Source organism: Macrobrachium rosenbergii, chromosome 53, assembly GCF_040412425.1.
Source record: "Macrobrachium rosenbergii isolate ZJJX-2024 chromosome 53, ASM4041242v1, whole genome shotgun sequence".
Classification (NCBI taxonomy): Eukaryota; Metazoa; Arthropoda; class Malacostraca; order Decapoda; family Palaemonidae; genus Macrobrachium; species Macrobrachium rosenbergii.
Window position 1 is genome coordinate 26342677 of NC_089793.1, and position 19485 is coordinate 26362161.

At 39.9% G+C, this 19485-nt stretch overlaps 1 protein-coding gene across 5 annotated transcripts in view; it reads right to left on the reverse strand.

Annotated features, from left to right (window-relative positions):
* The window catches only part of LOC136834371 (late secretory pathway protein AVL9 homolog), an 82715-nt gene that overhangs the window by 20381 nt on the left and 42849 nt on the right, over nt 1-19485 (reverse strand). For 3 of the 5 annotated variants that reach the window (XM_067096916.1, XM_067096913.1, XM_067096915.1), the window contains 6 exons: nt 17934-18087; nt 15020-15232; nt 14090-14289; nt 12715-12849; nt 10766-10864; nt 9555-9726 (listed from right to left, as the gene is read on the reverse strand). In XM_067096916.1, coding sequence (XP_066953017.1) covers nt 9555-9726; nt 10766-10864; nt 12715-12849; nt 14090-14289; nt 15020-15232; nt 17934-18087 — 973 coding nt within the window. Of the gene's footprint in view, nt 1-9554; nt 9727-10765; nt 10865-12714; nt 12850-14089; nt 14290-15019; nt 15233-17921; nt 18088-19485 lie in introns of all 5 variants that reach the window. The other 2 variants (XM_067096914.1, XM_067096911.1) reach the window with 1 other exon arrangement.

Here is a 19485-nt window from a genome sequence, read left to right on the forward strand (position 1 = left end):
TTTACAAAAACGTCTCCCGTATGCCGGTGGCATTCGGGAGTTAGCGCTGAGCGGAAAAAGTTTTTTCAAAAATCAGCACGCTTAGTTTTAAGATTAAGAGTTCATTTTTGGCTACCTTTTTTTGTCATTGCCTGAAGTTTAGTATGCAACCATCAGAAATGAAAAAAAATATCATTATCATATATAAATATTGGGAAATATATGACAGCATAAAAAAACATTTTTCATATATAATTTTATACAAATCGCACTGTGAAAAACGTTAAAAAGCTAACGGGTTATTTTTTTCTTTGTATTGTACTCTAAATTGCGATGATTTTGGTATATAACAAATTGTAAAACGATCACAGCAACACAGAAAAATATTATCACAAAATGATGCATGAATTAAGTAACGCTGGACGTAAAAAATGTTTTTCAAAAATTCACCATAAATCGAAATATTGTGCTAGAGACTTCCGTTTGCTTGAAAAATTAGCTAATTGATTGAATATTACTAGAATGTAAGTGTCTTAGCTTTTTTACAATTGCATTTTCGACCATTTCGGTTGAGTTAAAGTTGACCGAAAGTAGAATTTTTTCTATTTATCGTGATTTATATGAAAATATTTTCAAAACTGATAAAAGCTACAATCATGAGTTATTTTCTGTTGTACTGTACATGAAATTGCACACATTTTCATATATAAAACTTTATGTAACAACTAATATAAAATGGTGCAAACATTACGACAATGTGACGAAAGAATTTCTGAGATGTTCGCAGAGTTATACGCGGATGTATGAAAAATTTTTTAAAAATTCACCATAAATCGAAATATTGTGCTAGAGACTTCCAATTTATTGCAAAATGAAGGTAAAATGATTGAATATTACTAGAATGTAAGAGTTTTAGCTTACAACTGCATTTTTACCATTTCGGTCGAAAGGATTAACCAAGGTTGAAATTTTGGCAGTTATCGTGATTTATGTGAAAATATTTCAAAACTGATAAAAGCTACAACCATGAGCTATTTTCTGTTGTATGCTACATGAAATCCAACGCACATTTTCATATGTAAAAGTTTATGTAACGACTAATGTAAAACGATGCAAACATTAAGACAACGTGACGAAAGAATTTCTGAGATGTTCGCTGAGTTACGGCGTGCAGACGTAAGGGAAAAAGTTTTTTTTCAGAAATTCACCATAAATCGAAATATTGTGCTAGAGACTTCCAGTTTGTTGCAAAATGAAGGTACATGATTGAATATTACTAGAATGTAAGAGTTTTAGCTTATAATTGCGTTTTTACCATTTCGGTCGAGTTAAAGTTGACCGCAGGTTGAAATTTTGGCAGTTATCGTGATTTATATGAAAATATTTCAAAACTGATAAAAAGCTGCAACCACGAGTTATTTTTCTGTTGTATTCTACATGAAATTGCGCACATTTCCATATATAAAACTTTATGTAACGACTAATATAAAACGGTGCAAACATTATGACAACATGATGAAAGAATTTCTGGGCGGACATAAGGAAAAGTTTTTTTTCAAAAATTCACCATAAATCGAAATATTGTGCTAGAGACTTCCAATTTGTTTGCAAAATGAAGGTAAAATGATTGAATATTACTAAAATGTAAGGTTTTAGCTTACAGGCCCGTTTTTACCATTTCAGTCGAGTCAAAGTTGACCAAAGGTTGAAATTTTGGCAGTTATCGTGGTTTTATGAAAATATTTCAAACTGATAAAAGCTACAACCATGGGTTGTATGTTGCTGTATTTTGCATGAAATTGCGCACATTTTCATATATAAACTTTATGTAACGGCTAATATAAAACAGTGCAAAACTTACGACAAAATGACGCAAAAGAATTTCTGAGAATTTTCAGCCAAGTTACACGGGCGTAAGGAAAAAGTTTTTCAAAAATTCAGCATAAATCGAAATATTGTGCTAGAGACTTCCAATTTGTTGCAAAATGAAGGAAATGATTGAATATTACTAGAATGTAAGAGTTTTAGCTTACAATTGCATTTTTGACCATTTCAGTCAAGTCAAAGTTGACTGAAGGTTGAAATTTTTTGTAATGACGTCACGGTACGTCCACTGCACTCCAACAGACAATTTTAGTGGACGTACTGATACCGCCCAGTCAATCAATTATAGGGTTAATGTATGTGAGAGCAAAAGAAAATGATCATAACTGGAGCCAGGGATCCAATATGAGGCTATTTGGCCAGTCTTGGAAGGGTCTTATTATCTGGCAGTAGCACTATATCTCAGTAATAAAATCCATAATAGAGGGTAAAAAAATGATATTTTTATGATAAAATAAAGTTTTGTACATACTTACCCGGCAGATATATACTTAGCTATAGTCTCCGACGTTCCGACGTTCCCGACAGAAATTCAAATTTCGCGGCACACGCGACAGGTAGGTCAGGTGATCTACCATACCCGCCGCTGGTTGGCGGGAATAGGAACCATTCGTTTTCATATCAGATTTTCTTCCACCTGTCTCCTGAGGAGGCTGGGAGGTTATTATCGTATATATCTGCCGGGTAAGTATGTACAAAACTTTATTTTATCAAAAATATCATTTTTGTACATGCAACTTACAAATCTAGATATATACTTAGCTGATTGGCACCCTTGGAGGAGGGCAAGAGACAGCTAATAACTAAAACGGGAAACAACATATGCTGTAGGAAAAACAAAAACCATGGTTCTTACCTGATTGGGCAGAAGACTTCATGGATACTGTCTATGAGTCTGCATGCCTCAAGAGCTTCAGCGAGAAGTGACCTAAGACGACAGCCCTTCTGGATCATATCAATGGGGAAAAACCCACTTACATGACAGAGCCTGTTATGGATCGTGTCAATGGGGATTGACCCACTTACAAGACAGAGCCCTCTACCTGAATCATATCAATGGGGCTATCCCTCTTACATGACAGAGCTAGTAATAAAACTACAAGGAGCTAACATCAAACCCGACCACCTGACCAAGCCTAACCTTTATTAGTGATCGAGATGAAAGAGAGAGACCCTCAACACTCTCTTCCAGCCGACCATAAAAACACAACAAATCATTAAAAGTAATAACCAAAAACTAGACTAAAAAGGTTAGCTTCCAGCTCCTTGACCCAGCACCAATCTGCGGATAACGTAAGCTCTAGAGAGAAGCACTTCTCATATGTAACACTAACATCTCTCAAATAATGAGAAGCAAAAACTGAGTTTACATCTCAGCAATGCAGAGTCCACAATAGACTGGAGGGACCAAGACTTGTGGAAAGCCAGAGAAGTAGCTATGGCTCTCACCTCATGAGCATTCACTCTAGAGCTGTAAATGTTCATCTTTGCATGAAAGATGAGCCTCCTTGATAACATCCTTAATGAAGAAAGCCTGGGCGTTCTTGAAATTGCTCTTGAAGGATCCTTGACCCAGAGCACCAAAGACTTTCAGTGTTACCTCAGAGATGTTTCTTTCTCTCCAGATAATATCTAAGGCTTCTTACTGGACAGAGTGTGTTCTAGCTCCTGTCCTGAAATATCGGAGAGTCCCTTGACCTCAAAAACTCCTAGGCCAAGGTTTTGAAGGGTTCGTTCTTTGCTAAGAAGAGGCTGAAAGGAGCAGATCGCAGAGTCCTTCCAAAGCCTACAGAACCTTCCAAAGCCTGTAATTCGCTCAATCTTTTGGCAGAAGCAAGAGCGAAAAGAAACAACGATTTCTGGTTAAATCCTGAAAGAGGCAGATCAGGAGGCTCAAACTTATCAGACATTAAGAATTTTAAGAAACACGCCCAAATTCCAGCTGGGAGGTCTAGGGACTTGTTTAAGAAGTTTCAAAAGACCTTATAAAGGTCGTGGAAGGTCTTTATTATCAGAGACAAGCTAAGACCCTCTGTGTCTAAAAAAACTGAGGACAGCATGCTCTATACCCCCTTGATGGTGGAAACACGCCAGGTTACACTGCTCCCCTTAGATAAAGAAGGAAATCAACTATCTCCATTACAGAGGTACTGAAGAGGACACTTTCTTAGTTAAGCACCATCTCCTAAAGACTTCCCACTTCGACTGGTAGAGGCGCAAGGTAGAAGATCTTCTGGCTCTGGCGATAGCCCTACTGCATGCCTTGCGCTAAAATCCCTTCGCTCTAACCAGTCCTCTCACAGTCTGAAGGCAGTTAGGTTTAGAGCGGAAGGTTCTTGTGATATCTGTCGAAGTGGGGTTGTTTGAGAAAGATCGCTCCTGAGAGGGGAGCGACCTCAAGAAAGTCTATCATCCATTCCAGTACCTCTGAACCAGTCCCGGATGGCCAAAGGGAGTGATCAGGGTGAGCTTGGTGCCCTTTTGAAGAAACGAACTTTCTTATCACCTCCCCCTAGAATCTTGAACGGGAAAAGCATAGCCGTCTAGACCGTCCCAATCTAGAGAAGGCCGTCTATTGCTACTGCTCTGGGGTCGAGATTGGGGAGCAGTAGTTCTCCAACCTCTTGTTCCAATGGGTGGCGAAGAGGTCGATATCAGGTCTCCCCACAGGAACCACAGTCTTTGAAACCTCTGATGAAGAGACCATTCCGTGGGAAGAACCTGGTCTTTCCTGCTGAGCAGATCCGCTCTCACATTCCTTTCTCCTGAACAAATCTGGTGAGGAGAACGATGTTTCTCTCCCCCGCCCATAACAGAAGGCTCATTGCTGCAGCGTGCAGGGAAGGAATGAGTCCTCCTTGCTTCCTGATATAAGCCAGGGCTGTGGTGTTGTCTGAATTGACAGAACTACTGGACCCCTTGACCAGAAGTTCAGAATTGGGCAAGAGCTAGATGAATGGCTACTAGCTCCTTCATGTTGATGTGCCAGGATCTCTGATCCGTGTCCCAGGTGCCCGACACTTCTTCCGAGCCAGTGTCGCTCCCCAACCCGACTCCGATCGTCTGAGAACAACATTAGGCGAGGTTGGCGGTTTGCAGAGGAATTCCTAGACCCAGCCTGGGGGTCTAACCACCAACGGAGATGTTCCTTTTACTTGACATGAGATCTGAAAGGAGTCCGACAACTCTTGGGACTTCCGATCCAGATTCTTTCAGGAGGAAGAACTGTAGAGGTCTGGTGAAGCCTTCCTAGAGAAACGAACTGTTCCAGCGAGGAAATGGTCCCCAGCAGACTCATCCATTCCCTCGAACATCTGTCTTTCTCTAGAAAGTCTGTCACCTTTTGAAGGAAGCGTTCCCTTCTTTCCAGGAGGGAAACGCTTTCGAAAACCCCTGAGAATCCATCGAATCCCCAGGTAGACAATTTCCTGCTGAGGGAATCAACTGAGACTTCTCGAGGTTCACAAGAAAGTCCTAGGGAGACTGGACCAGGTTTAAAATACGAGAAAGGTCCTCCAGACAACGTTCTTGAGTGGATCAATTAGCCAGTCGTCGAGATACAAGGAAATCCTCACCCCCCTCCCAAATGCAACCAGTGAGCTACATTCTGAGAATGGTCTGTGAACACTTGGGGAGCTGTGGAAAGTCCAAGCACAGAGCCCTGAACTGAAAGTTCTGCCGCCTACCATGAACCTTAGGAACTTCCTGGAGGAGGGATGGATGGGAACGTGTGGAAGTAAGCATCCTGAAGGTCAGGGACACCATCCAATCTCCTTGACGAAGTGACGACAGAACTGAAGGCGTCGTCTCCATAGAGAACTTCTTCTTGATGTGAGCGAGTTCAGGAGCTCACGTCAAGACCGTCACCACCTCCCGAAGATTTTGGCACTAGAAAAAGCCAGTTGTAAAATCCCGGGAGTGAAGATCTTGTACCAGTTCTATGGCAGCCTTTTCTAGCATTTGTTCGACGGCTGGCAGAAGGGCTTGCCTCCGCACAGGATCCTTGTATCACTGGTAACTCCCTCGGAGTTGTTGTCAAGGGGAGGTTTGGAAATGAAGGGAATGAGATGCCCTTCCTCAAGATAGAGAGGGACCATTCGTCCGCCCCTTCTGTGCCCAGGGCTTCGGCAGGAACCTGAGAAGTCTGGCACCTACTGGAGTCTGGAGGACTTGCTTCTCACTTGGACTTCCTGGAAGGGAGTCCTGAAGGTCTAGATCTTCTTTCAGGCCAACGCCTCCTGATAGACCTGGATCCTCGAAAGGGCTCCCTGAGGGGGTCTTCTCCCTTCTTAGCAAGTGGAGCAGTAGGTCTCATCCTCTTAGACGACTGCGCCAGCAGATCCTGAGAAGCTTTCTCAGACAAAGAACGAGAGACCTCCTTCACAGTCTCTTGCGGGAAAAAGATGGCTAGACAGAGGGAGGCGTACAAGAGGGAAGACCTCTGATAGGAGAGACCGATTTGAGAGAAAGCACTGAATACTGGCCTCTTCTTAAGCAGGCCAGTGCCGAACAGGAAGCGATCTCCATAGAGCCGCCTTAACAGCCTTGTCCAAGCAAGACAACACACTGCTGAGGTCCTCCATACTGACTGAGTCCCCTCCTCAAGACTCCTCTTAGCTAAAGGCCCTAGAGACCAGTCCATGAAGTTAAAAACTTCCAGAAGCGGAAAAGGCCCTTGAGGAAATGATCCAATTCACAAAGTCCCCAAGAAGCCTTGGCCGAATTGATGGAGAGTCTTCTGGAAGAATCAACAAGCGAAGAGAAAGTCTGAGCCAGCCGATGAGGGGAGAGCTAACCCTATCGGTTCCTTAATCCGCACCACATTCCCGCTCTTCCCGAAAGCCTAGAGGGGAGGCAAGGAGAAGACAGTCTTGCAGGCATCCTTCTTGAAGAGAGCCACTCTCCAAGCCTTTCAGCACTTTCTTCATGGAGATCGTAGGACTCATTTTAACTAAAGAGGAAGATTTCGAGGCCTTGGTGCTCGAGAGCATGGAACCAGGAGAAGGAGGAGAAGCAGGCTTGAGGGAATCTCCATACTCCCTGAACCAGTAAAGCTGTCAACCTCTTGTAATCAGAAACGGTGATATCCTTAGGGATTCGTCCTCCGATAACGCCTCAGGCCAGCAGGAGGAGGAGAACGTCTGGAAGTAGAAGGGCACTTGCCAGAAGAAGAGCGCCTAGAAGGAGAGGAGCCTTGTCCACTGGAGAACGGCGATCCGAGAGAAGCGCCTGGAAGATGACTGGCGCCTGACAGGAGAAGAGGCTGAACGGAAGAGGAGCCCTTGCTGGAGAGGGGCGCCTAACAGAAGAGAGGGAGGCTGGAGAGGAACTTCTACGAGGAGAAGAACGAGACTGAGCGAGCAGAAGCGTTTGACTGTGGAGAGCATCTCCAACGGAGAAGACCGGCGGCGAGGGCGCGGCGCCTGGGTGGAGAGGCGCTATCAGCCGACGAAGAGTGCCGAGGAGAGAAGCGCTTACAAGGAGAGGAGCGCCTACCAGGAGAGGCGCCTAACAGGAGAGGAGCGCCTGCAAGGAGAGGCGCGCCTACCAGGAGAGGAGCGCCTGAAGGGGAGAGGAGCGCCTGCAAGGGGAGAGGAGCGCCTACCAGGAGAGGAGAGCCTGGAAGGAGAGGAGCGCCTGCTGCTGGAGGGGCGCTTAACAGGAGAAGAACGCTTCACAGAAGGCGACTTGCTGGGAGAAGAGTGTCTCTTGAGGACTTGATCGAAGAGAGGCATCCTTCCGACGAGGAGCTCTTTGATAAAGAGCCAGCAAGAGCAGCGAGCTGAGCCTGGAGGCCTACCAGGATCTGCTTGGTGGACTCCTGACCACCAGAAGAAGAGGAGGGAGATCTTCGAGTTCTCTTCTTTGCAACAGGAGAACCTTCAGGGAAGCGCTCAGGGCTAGAGTCCAATGCGTCTCCTCTTAGAGCCTTCAAGTCCTCTTCAAAGGGCGCGACTCCTCAGCCGAACTCCAACCACGCTTAGGGAGAAGAAGAAGCAGAAGACGAGAAACACTTCTTCAAGATCCCTTTTCTCACGGCGATCTAAGGCAGCCTGGGCCGTCAACAGACGCTGCTGAAGGGAGCGCTGACCATTGGGAGCGCTCTTCATCCCCCTTGCAAGGCTATCGACATTCCTCCTCCACTGGGTCTGGGAGTTTGGAAGAGGTCTAGGCCTAGGAGCGATGCGGAGCCGGTCAGACGCCCCCTCCACTACACTGGGGACACTACACATCACTATCACTTCTCACTTTCTTTTCCTCCAAAGCACGCATCTGCAACTGCATCTTGGATCGGATAGCCTTCATTGCAGCCATCTCCGACGCCGAATCCACAGGTTCGGCGAAGGGTGAAGGAGCTGAAACAACTGGAGTGACAGGCGAATCTGGAAGAGTGTTAGGTTCTAAATCTACCTCCTTAGAAAGAGACCTACTTGAACTTCTAGAAGAAGCCTTCCTAACTCTATCCTTCAACTTGGCATACATAAAGAGTTCAACGCCTTCCATTCCAGATCGTGAGATCTCACATTCAACACACACGTGTTCTCAATAGGCAATCATTCCCCTACACTCCCGAACACACAGTATGAGGATCTACTGAAGCTTCGGTGATCACCTTACAATCAGACCTAACACACACACGAAACACAGGTGTAACACTCTGATCAGACATTCTTACAGAAAATACCAAAGCTGAAATCAAAATCAGTCCACAAAAGCGTATGCCAAGCCAAAGATCCAACACGTCACCAAAGGTCAGTCCAAAATAATCCTCACCAAGCGAAAAATGAAAGTCTAAGCAGAAGGAACCAACAACAGATGATGCCGGAACCAGCGACAGAGAAAAATCTGATGAAAACGGGAATGGTTCTATTCCCGCCACAGTGGCCCGGGTATGGTAGATCACCTGACCTACCTGTTGCGTGTGCCGCGAAATTTGAATTTCTGTCGGGAACGTCGGAACGTCGGAGACTATAGCTAAGTATATATCTGACGGGTAAGTTGCATGTACAAAATTAGCATTTTAATTTTCACCCTAGGTCAGACAAACAGTTCACCGAATGGTACAGGTTAAGTTATCAGAGTCTTGGACATGGAAAATGACAAATTTTAAAATAAATTTGTACTTTTCATAACTAACAAACCTTTGGTCTTAACATAAGGGAAAATTCTCTAGCACCAGCTGGAGTCTGGTTAAAAAAAGTTACAAGGAGTTGGTGGCATCGGGAGATGGCCAAGATGGTGGTGTGAGGGAGGAGAGTCGACCTTCCATACCCCATTTCGGAAGCATCGCGTCAGTTTTTCTCCGACTGCCTTTGTAGAAGGTTGTGCTGTTGACCTCTCTATTAAGGCTGGTTGTTGTGCACTTTGTGCCCACTTACGCCCTTGGATACTGGTTTTTCCTTCTTTTTTTTTGTGTGATCTGTGTGCTTTCGTGTGTCTCGTGTGTTTCTGCTTGAGTATGCAAACCCACAACCTTCCTTCACCCACCAAACCCCAGAGAAAATGGCCTAGGGTTAACAGTAATCCTTGCTCCTGGTTCCTGCCTTCCTTTGTGAAAGACCCTCATTCCACTTCTACCAGATGTAGGTCTCATGTTTGGAGCGTAAGTACCCCCTGCCCTGAATGTGTTGATTGGCCTCCTGAGTAATGGAAGAGAAGATATTATTTCAATTTACTGTAAATTACTTTACCTGGATATACTGATGATCTAAGAAGTGAGAGAAGATAAACCTTAAATTGATACCGAAGCCACTCTTCACCCCCAACCCACCCAACTCCCTCGAGGAAGACGTCTGGATGACTATTGTTAGGCGAAGACCCATTTTGAGATTTATTATTCAATGTTGCACTTACAGCTTCAACCTGTAACACAAATATAGTATACAGTTGTTTTATCAGTCTAAACAGTTTCTACAGTTATTTTTGTTTCATAAACATAAATCTAGTACCTTAATAAATGCCTTACTGCTGGCCCACACCAACAGATCAGCCATGAACTCCCATTAGCTACAGGAAAATTCATCTTTAGAAAACCTTATTATTATTCATCAGTTTTACGGTACCACTAAGATTAAAACTATCTGTATGAAACAGTATTTTTAATATTACTTCATTAAAAAATTTCTATTATTCATTTCATCGCAGAATCACATGATCCACTACAACTTGACAGAAAGAATTGGAACACTACAACTTGACAGCAAGAATTGGAACATTTATTTATTCTTTTACATTTCAGAAACTGAAGTAATATTAGTAATTTTGCCATTGCCTGGCTTGATCTAAGTCTATTTTAAAAATGACACCAGCCTTAATAAAATCTGCTGCACTCTCAGTGACTATTTACTTATTCAATACATTCAACTCTATTTTTTTTTAACTGATTTGATTTATCATCTGAATAGTGTATACTGTTTCATCTATACCAATTTTTGTTACTTATTTTAATAAAATATACTTTACTATCCTTTCATCCTCATCCTCTGAGTGATCCATAATGCGATTATTTGTACACTGATAGGCCACCGAATGGATACTACTGAAATACTGCATACAAATCATGATTTTATAGTAAGTATAGTACAGTAATATGTTCTTGTTAAAATAAATTCCTTATATATATTCCTGATTGATGGGTTCTGTGGGAGTGGTAGCTCCAATGCACTGCCTTGTAATTATGAAACTGAACCAAGTTAAATTGCTCTATACTTCACCACAGTGTCCATACCCCAGGGGTTAGTGGTCCACAGGTAACCTTGAACATTCTTTTCTCATACAAAAACTGCTATCCTACATCACAATATTTCTAAAAATGTAAGTTGCTATCCTACATCACAATATTTGTAAAAAAGTAAGTAAAAAAATCATTCCAAAACAAAACTGGAGAACAACTGAAGTTTACCTGTCTCACAATATTCTCCGCAAACCGAAGATCTTCTGTTGATAAGCTAAGCTGACGTTTCAGATCTGGATCTGGAATCTCTATTTTTCCTTCCTCCAACTAAGGGCAAAGATAAGAAAATAACCAATTTACAGTTAGTAAGATCATATATTCAGACATATCTTGCAGATTACATTTTCTTTCATTGCAAACTAATTAATCATACGCATCATATAAATGTCCCAAATATCTTTGGTCCAATAGTCTAGTTTTTGTCAAGCAGAAGGTGGCAGTCTACTGCGCAAGCAACAGCCTGACCTATGAGTAGGTATGGAATCCAAGCTAAGTTTTTCGTGAATTTGCTGTTTGCTCGGCTGTTTGCTTCAGAGTATCGCTGTTAGGGTTTTGTTATCACTATTTTCTCTTGATCAACTTGGGAAGTGAAAGAAAAGAACAAATTTCTAAATTTACTTACTTTTAAGCTGCTGGCTTCCTTGCATTTGCTAATTTAAATTCTGCTATCCCTTCTGAAATCTGTATCCTTTACATTAGCCTTATTTATGTATTAGTTTTTGTGGAATGCCATTGACTAAGACTGGTTACCTTGTTAATGCTTACCAGTGTATGTTGGCACTTTGTTCTTGCATTTTCATAACACAAAGAAGTTTTTCTTACAAACCCATCAATCATATATCAAGTGCCCTTCTCCCTTTCCCTATATCTCACTTCTTAACAAACAATCACACGAAGAGAGAGCTAGGATCCCATACTTACTATAGCGCCTGCTGGTGCTTGTATAGTATACAACCTTCTGTCTGACAGACACAAGATTTGTAAACCCAGGTTGCTTAGACAAAAACTGGGCATATACTGTAACAAAAATATATTGGTACTATAAAATCAAGCTATTTCCAACAAGAAATTCTCATTTAAATATAAGATGTGTGCTAAATGACTTAACACTTTGGAAAAATAAAAGAAAAATTTGATGTACAAAAAAGACAAACAAAATATAAATTTTAGAGACTAGCGCTGTATTACAATCTGTACTGTAATGAGTGCCTCCTTGCACTCATAATTCTTTTAAGAAAAACTTAACAGAGAAGAAATAAAATAATATATGCTTCAAGACAACTATGTATAAGATTACTCTAATTCACCAAGATTCTGACAGTACTGAATCTTACATATATGAAAAACATTTTAACCCTTAAGGGACGGGCTAAATATATATCAAGCACACCCCCCCAACTGGGCAAACTTTAAGATGGCCAATTTAAGAAAAAACACATCAATGGAAAGAGGAAGATATGCAAATGCACATGGTTTAAGTATTTACAACCCTGTGTGGGGCCTCTTTTACAAGACACTCATAAAAATATATTAATTTTACCAAGTTATTCATGTTTTTTCTAAAAATGTGTTTTATTTTATTTTGTAAAATTATAATTACAGCTCACACAATATCACAACAGATAAGAACTAAATTACGAGATTTACTGAGATAGGGAGATGCAGTAACTTTTTGTGGTGCACAAGTTTCTCTGCACTTTTCTTTGCAAAATTACAATTATAACTGACATGCTATCATAACAGATAAGAATTAAAACCAACAGCAATCCCTGGGTATATTTATGAGCAAATAAATAACAAGATAACCTGGAGCTGCAGAGAGGCAGCACATCCCCCTATGAAATCTCAAGGCATACTGATTGATGTCTCGCCCTTGCCAAGCTAAATAGTTGCCATAAGGCATTTATGTCCCATTGATGTGCTATGCACATCTTTTCCCGTTAATTTCATTCAAACAGTATGGTGCAAAATATGATTACTCATATGAGGATTCCTGTCCATCACCCAAAACCTGTTACAGATACTCATATGAGGATTCCCATCCATTAAGGGTTAAAGTAGTAGCAGAGCAACTTACCATAAAGAACCTCAATTTATGGGTGAAACAAAATACTTACCTGGACAAGAACATCATACAGATGTTTCTTGTGCACAAAAAGAGCATTAGATGCTCCCACTAAAAATGCTCGAGAAGTTGGTGCACTCAAGACATCTAAGTACTGGAGAGAGAGATAAGGATGGACCAAGTTTCCCTGAAAGCAAAAATGTCAAACAAGTCCTTGATTTTAAAGAAGTCTACATAAAATCTCTATACACTTTTAAGGTTTATAAACACTACAATATGCCAGCACTGCAATGTCTACCATCAATGATGACATAAAGCTGTCTTGGTGTGTAACTTGAATCCTGAAATTCTCAGGCATAATTCAGGTTAGACCTACATTTGCACCACAAGCTGACCTCTACAACAAGGGAGCATGATGCTATTCTGACTATAGTACTGTATAAGTTTCATTCATACAAAGTTTACTTACATCAGAATATCAAAACTTCGTCACATGGTAATATTAAATGAATGTCAAAACACTTAGAAGGGACTTTCTTAAACCAAATCCCTTATGCTGTCCTGTAGGTAGGCATACTGTGTTTACACAACTGACTCGATGCAAAAATAACTGATAACACCATCCAAAGACAGAAACTGGATGTAAACATTTCAGTGTTTGCCTAGCTTTGAATTGCTTTACTCTTTCTCTGTGTGTGTGTGTGTGTGTGTGTGTGAAATTCATTTTTCTTATTTCATTTAATTTAAAATGTACAGTTTTATTCCCATGATAAACTGTACATCTATTCCTTATACTGTAAATTATAAAAAAGGACAAGAGAATACAGTACATGTATTTGTAAATTTGTATATTGTGAAAACAAAGATTAAAGACACATTGCAAAAGTCACTGTATAGTAGTAGGAACTAACATTTACCAAAGAATTTGTGCTTACAATAAGTTTGCCTCCAGTTCTTGGTGAAGTTTTTCATGCTTAAAATTTTAGTTAACATATATCCGGCATAGTAAATACCATAGTCTGATAGAGAACAAACAACAACAAACATTTATTTAAAACATAAAAACCCCGTGAAGGCCAACCCAACAAATTTATGCTCAGTTATAAGTTCAACCCCAGGCCTTGAGAGATTTTTACCATGATGAAAATGTCAACTTATACTCTGGCATAAACAGCAAGTTCTAAAATCAGATACAGCTGGAATAATGACATACATTTAGGGATGTTTAAAACAAAATATCCTCTGCTGGCTAACCTCAGCACCAATGAATGAATGAAAAACCACATACTGCACTATCCAAAACCATAAAAAAATACATTTTTGACAAACAATGATGCTGTGTACATCCAAACACTTTAGAGGGCAAGAATATAATACAATCAAATACAAAATGGGTGAAGTAGAAGACCTATCACTCTTGTACCAACCTTTGTGAAAATTTCTAAAGGTAAACCACAGTCCGATGGCATGAGAGCTGCAAATTTTTCTGGTAGTGACTGAAGTGGAATTTGAGGTGTGTCAGGCAATGACTGGAGAGGATCCTCACTCAAAGAATTTCCTGTTGTTGGAGAGACAGGAACATCATCCCCAGGCTCACTTGGGGATGGATTTGGCGTTGCTGTTGAGGCTGAAACATTACAAGTACTGTAATCACATTTCAATTAGTTAACAGAAACAGGCTTTCATCTATTCAAAACATATCCACATTACACTGATGTCACTTTCAGAGAAAATTAATTATATATCTGAGTGCTACAATATTTAGAGAATTAATTTTGCATAAACACTTGAATTCACTCAAAGAGGCTGGCCAATACAATATACCAATAGTATTTATACTAGGAATACAGGACACAATATACATCCACTTCAGCCCAAAAAATCCACCTTTACCCTTTCATTTTTTACCCTTATCATAAAAATGCCTCTTTCCTGACACTAACTGCTGTACATATAGCCTTGGCAAGAACCTCTGAACCCATAACGTGAAAGCCTAATATCACTGGTTTATAAAAAATATTTCAAATGTTTATTTAAATTTTTGTCACTGAAAATCTGACATTATTCAATACTTTCCAATACAAAAACAAATGTCTCATGATGTCAAACTGACAAGTTTAGGTCTATCATGAATGAAATTTTAATGAAATACTGAAAAAATTATTTAACATACAGTACTGTACAAGGAAAGTTGAATTTTTCCCCTGGAGTGTAAATACTTCTTTGGGAATAAGGAATTTAATTGAATCAGTCTGTTCCAAGCTTGTGAAAAAAATCCTTAATGTTTAGGTGTGTCTGAGTTCCACCATTCATTGAATGGCCAGCCCCATTAATATCACCACATGAAAAATACTAACATGGTTTTTCTTGCGTTGGAGACTTCTCTCTCCCCGTCCAATAATTAAATGCACCACTGAGTCTCCCTTTCAGGGTAGACATTTTGCTTGAGAAATTTGCTTGTGAGTTCCCCCCAGGGCCTCCATTAAACTCTGGAGGGGACATGATTGAACCCCTGGAGGTCACTGACGTTAAGCTTGAGTTACTACTCCTACGTTCACAAAAGTCGTCACCTGGGGAAACTGAAGAAATTAAAATTCTTCCCCTAAAGAAACTTTTACGAATGTTCCAGTCAAAAACATAAGATAAAATAAACATAATGTAATCAACCTTTAAATATAAAATGTAATAACTCTTAAAATCATCACTACATGGCACAATAAAGAAAAAGTAACATCATCAGAACAATCTGCAATCATCTACACTCAATTTACTACTAAGCTCACAAAATGACATAACAGTGGCATTCTTTTTCATGTGAAAAATGCTAATATCTGATGTTAAGTTTAATCTGTTGCTATTAAAAGCATCTTAATTTCATAGTTTCTTAGCTCCAGTCATAAATATCCTTTGGGTTTGCTGCAATCCAAATATCCGCCTAAAAGCCTAACAGTACATTTTGTACCTGCTTGATGACAAAGGATCAATAGAATGCAAGTTATGAGTTAGTTACTGGCATCTTGGAAATATATGCTCAAAAAGACAACACGTATATATTGATCAAAATTTGCATGGTGGTCCTTTGTTGTACAAATGCAATATACAGTAGAGGAGTTTACCCCTACACCCCTCTCACTGAAAAACATGGCTACTTCCCAAAGAGTGTTCTCTCGATTGCTTCCTCATTAGTTTTACCCAAAATGGTAGCCACTTTCCTCTAAATTTTTAATTTCAGTCTTTTAAACATTTCTAAAACCTTTCCTTGGTTCTGATGTTAAATCATCTGCATTTAGTTTCTCCTACGGGCCTCTCTTTCTGTCCACCTTTGTAGCTTCTTCCATTACTATAATAAAAGATAGAGCACTCTGATACCATCAAATTCTTAATATATGTGCCATAATCTTCATCCTAGGCCTTGTATTTTGGTCCTCTAACACTGCTGCTTTGCTAAGCCTTTATAGTTCCTTCTGTTTGCCCAATAGCCACCTATTATGCTTACTACCCTACTAAAATGCACCCTAAAGATCTAAAAATACATAGCACAACCTTTTCCTTTATACTGTACATGGTTTTCCTTCCACAGCTGCCTCAACATAAACTGCTCCTGTTCTTTATTTTCTCTAGCAAGAGGCAAAACAAACAATTTTTTATTGTATTTTAACCCTCTTCTCTGCCTTTTTCTGTATACCTTCTAAAATATTTTTGAAGCATGTTCCATTAATCTTATTCCTCTTTACACTTCACACTGTAAATTACTGAAGTGATACCAGTGAGAAAATCTTTTGTAATTTATTAATGGTCAAGAAAAACAGTGTTACAAAGAGTATTTACCAAGAGGGACTTTGTTTTCTAGTTTGCATGTATAAAAGTAAACATCATCTAATCATACCTGGAAAGTACGATCACTTATAAAATTCTTAACTCTGAATATTCGCAAGAGTCCACAAATATAATAATGTAATAATGTACTCAAAATGGAGTATTGCCACACAGTACCAGATACATTTTTAACACTGAAGATAATAACTGTGTATATGATCCAAACGTGTCACTGAATCTGATGATCTATTCTTTTGAGACCTTAACTAATAGGATTACAATTTTAAAACTAGGCATTTATCCTGTTCAATTACTTTTTACATAAATAAGCCACTTAAAAAGATGTCTATAATTATTAGCCTTGCTTAGGTATTTTCCAGGCTTAAGCAATGGGATAATTATGAAACTTCCAAATCTTTTGTATACATATTTCTTACCCAACAGTGACTGTAGCTTTGCAGCAATCATAAGAATTTAAGTAAATGCTGGTGTCCATAAAGGATTAGTGCTGAATCCGCTGGTGTTCATAAAGGATTAGTGCTGAATCCTTTGTTTTTATCATAACAATGGAAGCAGCTAGAAAGATGATGACCCAGATCCATGTGGTTGCTGAGGTGAAGGTTTGGGGTGAACTCTGTTCTGTATATCAAATGTAACAGATGGTGTCACAAAGGTGCTCAGTATTACAAATATACAAGAGGTAAGAAATTTCCAATGCCCAAGAGGGGAGATGACAAACTTGTTTGTATAATGAGAGGGGAGATGACAAACTTGTTATGTATAATGAAAGTGGTAAAGCATTTCTGTTACCCTGGAGACACACTGGATTGTGAAGCAGAAGTGAGAAAGCAACAAAAAAGAAAGTAAGTGCATGGACAAAATGGAGAGAGATGGAAACCCTTCCGGTAAATAAATGTCCCATTAGCAAGAGGGCAAACACTTACAGTGGGTACACTAAACAACTCTATGTAGCCGAGACATGGACACTGACAAGGAAAACAGAGATTGTGTTTTACTAGATACTAGAATGTTAAGATTTATGGCAGGAGTACAGTGGGAAGTTCTTATCTTGACTGGAATGGTTGAGAAATAGTGGTGAAAAAGATGAGGAGCAATTGGTTGCAAAAGCAGAAGATATAAAAGTACCAAGAATGAGACCTATATTTACACTTAAGTTAACATCAATAAAGTAAAAACTACACACTAAATGCAATAGGCACCAAGTACAATTGCAAGCTAAATTTATGAACTAATGAGTTCACCACAAACTAATGAGTTTGTGGTGAAAAATTACGCAACAGAGAGTAACAGTAATAACTTCCTTCTGATATACAGGTTCATGAACTTTCCTTCAGAGGATCCTCAAACATGCAAAACAAAAAGCATCCTAAAATAAGCGAAATATGTTCAGATTTGTAAAATATCATTATAAACTGGGCTCACATTTTGACATACCGATACCATCTCCTGTTGGGCCTCCCATGGGCAGACTTTCTTCATGAGTTACATTGATAATTTTTGTTGGTTCAGAAGTATCCTCCATGTTATGAAGAGGTATTTTGTTTGTGTTGATTGTACTTGAAAGGCTTTCTTCTCCACCTCCAGCCTCCTGTAGCAAATAAAGAAATGATGACAACTAATTATTTGTGAATACAATCTAAACCCATAAAATTTGATTTTTTACACACTCACCAGTTAATCATAAATAGCCAATAGCTCTCCTTTCATGGCAAATTGTTAAATACTGTAAAACAGACCCCAAGAAATACATTCATGGCAGACTTTCAGCTCACAGTAAAGCAATGCGTTGTGAAATAGTGACTTGTAATTCCAAAGGCACCTCACTCATATTCCCCACCAGCAAAGGAAAGCAACTCTCTGGACAACATGTAAATGGATATGTGAAAGGGTGTTAGACTATAAACTTGTTAAGATGGCTGAGGTCTAAAATTAGTCGTCAACTGGCCAAAGCCACTGGAACAAGGAGTAGACAACTGTAGAAATCTAAACCTTCCTGGCTCAGGCACTGATGAAGTTGGTGGGCAAAGAGGTGGGACAAAACCAGAGACAGAAGGAGAGGCAACCAAAAAGGCAGAAAATCTCTTCCCAAGATGGCGAGGCAGTCCACTCAGAGAGGAGACTCCCAAAGAAAGCAAGTCATAAATAAACTGGAGTAAACATTGTGGGACCTAAGACACCTTCAGAGAACTCGCATGTTTTTGGGTTGAGGGGAAGGCATCACAATGACAGATGTGAGGTCAGAAGAAACCAAAGCCTTAATTGGAGGATTTAACTTCCTCTCTAGGCATGGAGCCAACTGTATGTTTTTCTATTACAGTTTTTGTACTGTTCTACCTATTGTTTCTAATATTCAAGAGTGGTAATATTCCAGAACTGTATGTGAAATGAGAGAAAAGAAGATTACAACTCTATATACATACATAATAAATTATCATATAATGGCTGAATACATATGCTTAATAACAATGATAAAACCAATATCACAGTTTTTTAGAGTAAATTGTATTTTTCCTAACTATACAAACCTGAGGTCCTTTACATTAGGAATTACTTACAGCGAAGCTGGAAATGGCTGTTAAAACTCTTGAACAAGGTGGTTAGGCAGTAACTATCATCCTGCCCGGATGTAAACATTCCGATTTGCCTTTCAGCCTAGGTTTCAGACTGATGGGTGGCATGAGGTGGGCATAAATGTAATTTAAAGGACCTCAGGTTATATAGTTAGGAAAAATACAATTTACTTTTAAAAATTTTGACTTGTTCCTACACGATATACAAACCGTTGGTCTTTTACATTAGGAAGACTCACTTGTTGGAGGGAGGAATCTGAGCGAGTCTCTGAACTGACTGGAGTTCGCCACACCTGGGCTACTCCTCTTGGTTGAAAGAGCGAGGAGGAGTACCATGCCTATGGCATATTGATAGGAGTATCGGAACTGCGAGATCAATTGTCAGACTTCCAGACCTTTTCGTATGAGTGAGGAAT